General features: G+C 40.0%; 1 protein-coding gene across 1 annotated transcript; it reads right to left on the bottom strand.

The window, feature by feature from the left end:
• Positions 1 to 8,897: 8,897 nt before the first annotated feature.
• On the bottom strand, positions 8,898 to 10,676 carry LOC138372807 (collagen alpha-1(III) chain-like). The gene has a single exon (XM_069338465.1). It carries the CDS (start codon positions 10,674 to 10,676, stop codon positions 8,898 to 8,900), a length of 1,779 nt encoding a protein of 592 aa, XP_069194566.1.
• Between the last annotated feature and the right edge of the window lie 353 nt (positions 10,677 to 11,029).

Here is an 11,029-nt window from a genome sequence, read left to right as displayed (position 1 = left end):
CAGGTAGGAATTTTAAATGAACATTTACAAGGATATTTAAATATACGTTTTTTTTTAAGGTTTGTGAGTTTTGTTAATTTCTGCCATATAAATAAATAAATAAATAAATAAATATATATATATATACAGTACAGTATATATATATATATATATATATATATATATATATATATATATATATATATATATATATATATATATATAAAGAATATGAAATATTTGAAGTTTTGAAAATTTTTATGTAATTAAAATTATCTGCTAATGAAGGAAATAATCTTCAGTGTATTTTACATATAATTAGGAGACATTAAAAGCCACAAGATATGGGGCTTAATAAAATGCATTGTAAATACCAAATACTCATGCTTATTGGTTTAGGTGACCTACAAATGACTATAAAATCAATGCAGATAGTCATATTACATTTATATGTATGTGTACGAACACTGATGGTACAATGTATCGAGTACCTTTGTGTTGGTTTTTGTGCTATGAAAGGAAAGTTTTGGGAAATATTTCTTATAGGCCTATACTGTTAAAATACTTTGGTATTTGATGAGACATTGTTGAAGAAAAATGTGACGTTAAAATATTCCTATGAATGGTAAATGTAATGTGTGTGACTAACTATAGATGTTGCAATATGTGTGTGTGTGATTATATACCTTGTAGTGTGTCAGTATGATTATAAAGTTTTACATATATTTATGCCATTGATACTTTTCCGTGTTTTGTTGTATATCGCTTCTTATGAAAGAAGCTGCTTGTCAAGCATTTCATTTAGTAATGCTACTATGGCTGGGCATAAAAAAGAACTGAATTAGCTTCCTTGCATTCTCGTTACTAGGAATAACATCATGGGTAGTGTTGTTGTTGATGGAAGATACATAGTTGTGACATTATGGCAGCATGATTTTCTATCCTGTCAGTTCGTATCAGTTGCCAGTTAATGTGAAAAACTTCTGTTGCAGCAATAATTTTTGTTTTAATGAAATCTTTAAAATATTTGGTACAGTAATTGTGAGAAATGATAAACTGTTATAAATGCAGTCTCTTGTTTATGGCCATGTACAGAAATGAGCCATAAGTAGTAGCATGCTTGCAATCTATTTACCACAATAAAAAATTTCAAACTAGCTCTAAATGCTATCCAAGATGACTGGTGGAGCTAGACATATTAGCAGATGAATACAAAAATAAAGAAGTGTCTCTGGAAACTTCATCATAATGTTCATATATATCTGTCAGTGCAGGTCTGAAGAGTTTTGTTAATGGCCAAGTATCTAACGAATTTTAGTAAACTAAAGTAGGGTTGCTGTATGTTATTTTTGTTCTTTATCTGCAGCTAGCATACAACCATCTTTTCTTTGTACAATACTCCAAGGACAGTTCAATTTAGTCATTAAACTGTGTATGTTAATTTTAAAATTTATTTTTGACTCATTTGGATGGCAATGAAAATGTTTATCTCATTCAAGGTTATAGTTATATTTTGCATTTATAGATCAGAATTATATTTTAATTTGAAGTACAGTATCATATTCATTACTTATTTGTAACATGTATTTCTTATTTTATCAATACTGTACAGTATACCTGTACTGTCTATTTATTTTTGTAGTAGAATATGTTAGATTTTGCTAGAACTTTACAAATAATTTTGCAATGCATTATGAAATATTTATTGAAAACAGTAATACTGTGTTAGTTGTACAAATATATAGGAATTGTATTTGGAGAAGAATCAGATTTATTGATGACAAAGTTAAGACTGAGTAAACATTTACATTAATAGAACAAATAACATAAATATGAGAGAGTTTATATAAAGTTTATTTTTAATACACATTTGTTTTTATATTTATATATATCAAGATGGCTGATGTTCACTTCTGGATAATGCATCAGAATCTTTCCTTAAACATTATGGCTGGTAATATCTCGCTATCAGTTGTTAAAAAATAAAGCTGTGAATTATTTGTTGTGTGAAAATCAAAGAAATTAATGAAATAATGTTATGCCTGTAGATGAAAATATTAGTGAGGAATATGACAGTTTTGATAGAAGTTGCTCAAAAAAAGAGGAATGCTGACATTAAAATTCATAAAATGAGGTAAGTAAATTGAAATAAGAAATTGTAAATGCATTGAGGCGAATAAAATGGTTGCCTGTGAAAACTCACAAAGTAAGATTTTAGAGGAAGGTTTCTAATGATGATTAGGGTGTAATATACATGACCAAACATGCATTCTTGCTGATAAAATGAAGTGCATCATTTTTGTTTGTATTGTGTTCATGAGTGATCCTTGGTATACAATTTTAAATATGCCCTTAGGAATAGTGAAATATCAATATTATATATTTGCATTATGCAAAATTTATTCATTTAATACTAATGCAAAATTCAGAATGCTGACCACCACCACCACCGCATATACACGGGATCAACCCTCTAATGGTCAGGGTCTTTACATGGTGGGAAGCTTTAGTTCTTCAATAATCCAGAAGACGGTTGAGAGTAGTTCGTTAGGCTCTTTCTTCTGGTCTCTTTCTGCAAGTGGTACTACAAAAACCAAGTTTTACGAATTAAGCTACCCTCTGTGTATCTTGCATGGAAACTCTTATATCCCACATCTTTCCATAATCTAGTGTTGAATTTTCCAAGGGCCATGGCTTCTTGGAGGCAACATACTAGTTTGGAATAGGAGTAAAATTAGAGGTTCAGAGCTTTTCAGCTAAATGAATCTGGTTTAGTCATGCATCCATTAAGGAAACACCTTGTTAGTTCTTGGCATGAAATATGGCTCTTCAGTGGTGACATGCAATTACAGTATTATCCCTACTGCATGATTCTTGATGCCATTACTCTGCCTCTTTCATGTTGAACTTGTGGTGGGTAAATTTTGATTCTGCTTCAGAATGCTATGGAGAGTCTAGAAGCTATACTATGACATACAAAGTCCCAATCTATGCTTGTACCACATCTTGACCCCTTGTTATGTCTTGCTTTTTGACCGCCCCTCACGGTCACTTGTCCCTCGATAGAATTCTTGGTGACTGATACTTTTGATATCGTTCACCTTATGCATTTTTGTTTTCGTATTGGCATCCTTGGTGATATTTAGCGCCCTCTGATTATTCCGCACATTTGATGGTGCTACATAGCCTTCCCGGTTTGGTGCCTTCTTTTGATAATTAATTACTTACTTGACCCCTTGTCCCTAATGAATGCCTTGCTCCTACTCCTTTGCAGTCTTTTACTGCATGGATTGCCCACTTGCAGACAAATGTGGCCCTACTTATTGTAAGGGGAAGGGGGGGGATTAAATTTTGTGAAACACTAATCTTTACAGAAAGGCTTACATACCCTCTTCTGATAAGTCTGAAATGCTTTTCCTTGAACATTTCCAGTGTCATTCACACATTACTTCTCTGTTGATGGGTTGATGTCTACTGAAAGCGGTGGCTTCTCTGTTATTGTTTCTGATCAAAGTTTTATGCAATGCATTTTCCCAGAGATACAATATTTATTTTTACAGCAAAGCTTTATGTAATTTTATGCGCTTCTAAGATAGATACTTTTCTTGCTCCAATGCTCATGCCTTTTGAGTCTTTTTAACCCTTCATATACTGTGGTGGTCGAAATTCAACATTGGCTGTTCCTCATCTTTTGCAGATGTAGAACACTCAAATTTTGCTGGGCTTGCAGCCATATTGGTGTTACCACAATTGACCTTATGAATGCCATGCCACCACAGACCATTTGGGACCTGTCCCATCTCAAAAAACAAAGTTTCTTTCTTGAATTTCTTCTGTCTTTCATATTCTAATCCAAAAATTTTGGAGCAATAGATGGTTAGCTATTACAAATAACAGAGTAAGTATTATCAAATGTGACCTATCTCCGTGGTCTTCTCCCTGCCACTGAAATAAAAAGTGAGGAAACATCTCTGGCTAGATTACATAATGTCAACATGCAAATAACATGCCAGCACTTAATGGAACAGAGACTTGTACCTTACTGCCCAAACTGTGTTGTTCCACTTATTCGTGCGCGTCACGTAACGTCTTGATTTTCAGGATAAGTGAAAATCTTGCTTTTCCAATGTACCTTAGTATTTTGTCCTTTTTGATAAAAACTCGAAGAAATCTGATGCCTTTGACATTGCTTTTATTTTTTTTTACTCAGTTTTAGCCTCATGGGTTGATATTTAGGACTAATAGATATTCTGTGCCATGGGCGGTGCTAAATAGTTTTCTAGGTTTGGCACCTGCTTGGGATGATTAATTACTTTGAATCACATATCCCGCAATAAAATCTTTGGTAAATTGGATTCCTTTGACATTTGCTTCTCTTGTGTTTCTTGTATGGTCTTCCTGAATGATATCTAAGAACTTTTAAATAGTCACATAATTGGTGCTATATAGTCATCCAGGCTTGGTGCCACCTTGTAATAATTACTTGCTGGAGTAATTAAAAATCAAACAAGATTCTGCATGTAGCATGTCATGCCTGAGTTAATTTGGAGTTTGAAGAATTTTGTAACTGGGACCAAAAACTTTGAAATGGAAATTATGTTCATGATGATTGTATGTGTAACATGCATATTTATTAATTTTTGGAAGCTTATTGTGTCCAATGGTAGAAATTGTTTGAATTGTAGCTCAAGATTTTAGGAATGGATAAATTAAATAAGGGGGATGTGCACATTGCAATGTTATACATCAATGAATGATAATGCAATTACATAAATTAGTACAAAGAAAAGCAAAATAAAAACTAAAGCCAAACTGTTGCAGCTGATTTTGCCCAGCCCTTGAAATGTAAAACTTTCAGAAAGTATCATTACATATCTATAAAAAACTTTTAAATGTGTAAGGTTATGCGATATGAAGCTTTGAGGAACATGTATTAAGAAATTCGAGCATTAGAGTAATATGCTTTGTTTTTGGTCATCACTGGTGTTCTATTAAATAGCTGTGACAGTTATCAGCTATGTGCTGATCCCTGTTTTCCAGTCACTAGTTGTATGCTAGTCATATGCCTGTCGTCATATGATGGCCTCCTATCAGCTTAATTGGGACTCAAAGAAGATGGCAGTATTCTCAACCCTGGATATAACATAAGTATAGTTAATTATAAAGACATCCTGTGTCATAAAGAGAAGACAATATTTTGTTGTGAAATGTGTCCTTTTGATTGGTATAGTACTTGATTTGGCTTATGTAATGCAATTAAATTACTGTTTCTAATTGGCTCACATAATAAATCAAACCGGTGCATTAATTTTTTGAATGAGACTCAAATCTTTTTATCGATTACTGGACAATTAGCCTATTGAATTTTTGTTGTTGTAGACACGTGACACATTTTACCTAAGTCATTAAATGTGTTTCTAAGCCTTTATATTTTCATCTTAATAGCATAATGTCAGGAATTATATGATGAATATTGACCAAGCTAGGTATTCGACCTGATACTACTTGAGAATGCGTTATGAACATAGTGCATGAATGTACTGTATTCTTTAAAATGAATTGTTGTTCCTTTGAATATAAAGAAATGTTGAGAGTTGAAAAGTTCTTCTATTTAAGAAATTTAAATTTTGTCCTAGGAGTCGAATGGTAATAACTTATAAATGCTTCATGTAAAACAAAAACTGTATTCCTTGCTAAAATTAATTACTGTAATTGTGAAATGACAGCCACATACCATATAGTATCAGTGTCCATAAAGGTCTGGTATCAGTCATGCTAAATACATTATATACATAAACAAATACATATATTGTCCCTCCAAACTTGACCCTTTCAGGTGCTTCTTGTTTATATATTATTGACATATTTGATGGAGATTATCTATAATTCTGCTAGTGATGCATGGGCCAAATCCCATTGAACAGATATTTTAATTTTATCTGTGGTGTATATACTATACTTGTTAATTCACTATTTAAAAATGTGTAAATATGCTCAAATGTGAGTAAGTTTTATTAAATGTTTTGTTTTTATTTGAAAAAGTCATGTTTTTTAATTAACACTGACCAATATACATTGATCAAAAGAATCCATGACTGCTCAAAATTATGTTGATAATGAATGAAGTATACAGTATTTCATAGTAGAGATATAGTCACACCATAGCAGATGTTTATGTAGTGTTTTGTACTATCAGATCCAAACATTGAATGGAAGGTGTGTATTGTGTAGAATGTGCGCTCATCGTTCCTCTTGTATCATTCTGCCTCATTTTCATCATGCCTATTCATCTGTGTGTTCCATTTTATACTTGTTGCATTTTTTGAGAATTTGTCAACATAATGAATAAAAGGAGCTTTATTTCATTTGTTTTAATAATTCCCAATTCTGATTTGTTGGGAAGAGGCAGCATGTACTTAGGGTTATCGAGGCCCCCCCCCCTAGTTGAACTCGACTAACATTCCCCAGGATGCAACTCACAACAGTTGCCTAACTCCTAGTATCTACTGTATTTATTTCGAGATTCAACATTGGCTGTTTCTTATCTCCAGTAAATTTAAATCCGTAGAGTTTTGCTGGGTTCCCAGCCATGTTGGTGTTTCTTTAAATAAGTGTGTGGATGCTGCCGCTCGGGAAGTTATCCGCTTGTCCCATCTCCCGTCAAGGTATTCCTTATTCCGACTTTTACCCGGTTATTCATTCCTCCATCCTTGCCCCATTGGCAGGGTTGTTGGTCTTCTGTTGTTGGTAACAAACTGCGTACTCTTAAATGTTGTGTCCCCCGTGGCCTTCCTCCTGCCATCGTAACCGGTGGTGGGAAACGGCTCTAGCAAGGTTGCGTCTTGGCCATACTCGCTTAACTCACGGTCACTTAATGGAGCGCCGCCCAGCTCCTTATTGTTCAAATTGCATTGTCCCTCTTACAGTCGTGCATATCCTTGTTGAATGTCCTGACTTCCAGGACGAGCGTGTCTTGCATTCCGACCATCCTTCGCGGTCACTCGTCCCTTGATGGACTTCTTGGTGAATCGGATACTTTTGATATCGTTTGCCTTATGCATTTCTGTTCTCATATTGGCATCCTTGGTGATATTTAGTGCTATTTGATTATTCTGCATATTTGATGGTGCTACATAGCCTTCCCGGTTTGGTGCCTTCTTTTGATAATTAATTACTGTATTTATTGCTAAGTAAACAGAGGCATCAGATGAAAGGAAACGCTGCTGAAACATCTGCCCTGCTGCAGGAATTGAACCTGGGACCTTTGGGCTGTGACTTGACTAACCTTAGCACTGATGGGAAGCAGCATGCCTAAAGTTGAGATAATGGGAAATTAGAAACATTTAACAGCATTTGGATTTCTGAAGGAAGGATTTGGGAAAATTAAAAGATGTGCATCATGTGGCTCAACACTGTTGGGTCTGGCTTGTTGCTGGTCGGGTGACCACATGGACAGCCTTGCACTTGGTTAGGGAGATGTAGATTAGTTTGAAAATTTTCCAAGCGACCAGCTGAATATATTTTTTCAATACCTTTGAACATGGTAAGGACTGTTGTTAAGAAGTGCATACCAGCTTATAATGTAATAACATGTTTCTGCTTTTACTTAATATTTCTGTTAATTTACCCTTTGAAAATGTTGCGTAGTTTGCACCCAATTAATAGTCTTAAATTACAGCATATGAAAAATATGCAATTCATGAAATAAACTTTGACTATAACTATGGGTCTATCAAAATCTCTTCACTGCTCATGACAGCTCATAGCTCATCTTGCCGAGAGGTGTACCCGGCTTCTCTTGAGTATGTACACTAAGCTCTGGTTGCTCAGTAAGCTATTGTGGTGTCCTTAATAACCCTCCAGAGGTTGATAGACCTAAATAATCCTCCAGAAGGTGATAGGCCTTAATAACCCTCCAGAGGTTGATAGACCTTAATTACCCAGAAGGGTCTTGTAGCCTGGTGGATAGCGCGCAGGACTCGTAATTCTGTGGCGCGGGTTCGATTCCCGCACGAGGCAGAAACAATGGGCAAAGTTTCTTTCACCCTGAATGCCCCTGTTACCTAGCAGTAAATAGGTACCTGGGTGTTAGTCAGCTGTCACGGGCTGCTTCCTGGGGGTGGAGGCCTGGTCGAGGACCGGGCCGCGGGGACACTAAAGCCCCGAAATCATCTCAAGATAACCTCAAGATAACCCTCCAGAGGGTGATAGGCCTTAATAACCCTTCAGAGGATGATAGGCCTTAATAACCCTCTTAGAGATTGATGGGCCTTAATAGCCCTCCAGAGGTTGATAATCCGATTGAAACAGACCTTAATAACTCCTCTAGAGATTGATATAGATCTTAATAACCTTCCAGAGGTTGATAAGCCTCGGTAGTACAGTCTACGTTCTTGACTCGACTGAGGATCCCGGGTTCAATCTCATTTTTTCTCTCGTGTAGGACAGAAAACGGTAAATGTTTTTTTCGCCAATAGATCATAAATCAATGGAACCGCCTACCCATTAAAGTCGTAAACACAAAGACATTATTTCAGTTTAAAATTCGTGTAGAAAAAAAAGCCAGAAAAACAATGGGGAGACCTTTAACAAGCCGCCGGCTTCATGTCTTCGTCGAGGTTACTAGGGAAATAGTAGCTTCCAAGAATCTAAGGTAAATTCCGGTAAATATTATAATGTATTGGTTAGTGTCGGGAACATGGGCTTAAAAGACTTAAGGCTTCGCAGAATTACCAAAATCAAGGCAAAACTTCTTAGGATTATGTAAATATTGAAGAAATGCAATATTTTCTGACCAATTGACCTTATTTCGTCATAAAATTTGAATAATTCAGAGTAAAAGTAACACTATTTAACGTTACACATCCATTCATTTTACATCACTAACATTAAAATCATAAGTTATATTTCTTAAATATTTATGGAGTTTTTAGAGGTTTAGGGGTATTTCTACGAACCAATCTGGACTCCTGGACCACGTGGGACACGGATAACAGTTCTGAATCACTATGGAGAATGAACAACATTCCTGGGCCATCACGGGACATGCACATTAGCCCTAGACCACCACGGTGCATGCACGCCAGCCCTGGACCACCACGAGGCATACACATCAGCCCTGGACCACCACGGGGCATACACATCAGCTCTGGAGAACCGCGGGGCATACACATCATCCCTAGACCACCACGGTGCATGCACGCCAGCCCTGGACCACCACGGGGCATACACATCAGCCCTGGACCACCACGGGGCATACACATCAGCTCTGGACAACCGCGGGGCATGCATATCAGCCCTGCACCACCACGGTGCATGCACGCCAGCCCTGGACCACCGCGGGGCATACACATCAGCTCTGGACAACCGCGGGGCATGCACATCAGCCCTGCACCACCACGGTGCATGCACGCCAGCCCTGGACCACCGCGGGGCATACACATCAGCCCTGGACCACCACGGGGCATACACATCAGCTCTGGACAACCGCGGGGCATGCACATCAGCCCTGCACCACCACGGTGCATGCACGTCAGCCCTGGACCACCACGGGGCATGCACGTCAGCTCTGGACCACCACGGGGCATACACATCAGCTCTGGACAACCGCGGGGTATGCACATCAGCCCTGGACCACCACGGGGCATGCACATCAGCCCTGGACCACCACGGGGCATGCACGTCAGCCCTGGACCACCACGGGACATGCACATCAGCCCTGAACCACCACGGTGCATGCACGTCAGCCCTGGACCACCACGGGGCATGCACATCAGCCCTGGACCACCACGGTGCATGCACGTCAGCCCTGGACCACCACGGGACATGCACATCAGCCCTGAACCACCACGGTGCATGCACGTCAGCCCTGGACCACCACGGGGCATGCACATCAGCCCTGAACCACCACGGTGCATGCACGTCAGCCCTGGACCACCACGGGGCATGCACATCAGCCCTGGACCACCACGGTGCATGCACGTCAGCCCTGGACCACCACGGGGCATGCACGTCAGCCCTGGACCACCACGGGGCATACACATCAGCCCTGAACCACCACGGTGCATGCACGTCAGCCCTGGACCACCACGGGGCATGCACATCAGCCCTGGACCACCACGGTGCATGCACGTCAGCCCTGGACCACCACGGGACATGCACATCAGCCCTGAACCACCACGGTGCATGCACGTCAGCCCTGGACCACCACGGGGCATGCACATCAGCCCTGGACCACCACGGTGCATGCACGTCAGCCCTGGACCACCACGGGGCATGCACGTCAGCCCTGGACCACCACGGGGCATACACATCAGCCCTGGACCACCACGGGGCATACACGTCAGCCCTGGACCACCACGGTGCATGCACGCCAGCCCTGGACCACCGTGGTGCATGCACGTCAGCCCTGGACCACCACGGTGCATGCACGCCAGCCCTGGACAACCGCGGTGCATGCACGCCAGCCCTGGACCACCGTGGTGCATGCACGTCAGCCCTGGACCACCACGGTGCATGCACGTCAGCCCTGGACCACCACGGGGCATACACATCAGCCCTGGACCACCACGGGGCATACACGTCAGCCCTGGACCACCACGGGGCATACACATCAGCCCTGGACCACCACGGGGCATACACGTCAGCCCTGGACCACCACGGTGCATGCACGCCAGCCCTGGACCACCACGGTGCATGCGATCATTGTTGTAAAGGTTGGGTCAGGCGACGACACGCTGGACACGGCCCACAGTATGCAGCTGTCGCTGGTGGAGTACGTTGCTGTCGTTGTCTCCCGTCTGTGTGTATGTTTGTGTGTGTATGTATTTACTATTTGTGTCTGCAGAATTGAACTATTAGCTCTTGGACTCCGCCTTTCTAACCAATGTATTTTTCTTCTATTATATCTTCTACATATATTTCTCTCTTAACACACACATCCCCAGAAAGCAGAACGTAGCAGGTGTTTAACTCCTGGGTACATATTTACTGCTAGGTGAACAGGGTGCATGAGGGTGAAAGAAACTCTGCTCATTTAATTCCGCCTCCG

Source organism: Procambarus clarkii, chromosome 40, assembly GCF_040958095.1.
Source record: "Procambarus clarkii isolate CNS0578487 chromosome 40, FALCON_Pclarkii_2.0, whole genome shotgun sequence".
Lineage (NCBI taxonomy): Eukaryota > Metazoa > Arthropoda > Malacostraca > Decapoda > Cambaridae > Procambarus > Procambarus clarkii.
This window is presented reverse-complemented; position numbering and strand designations above follow the sequence as displayed.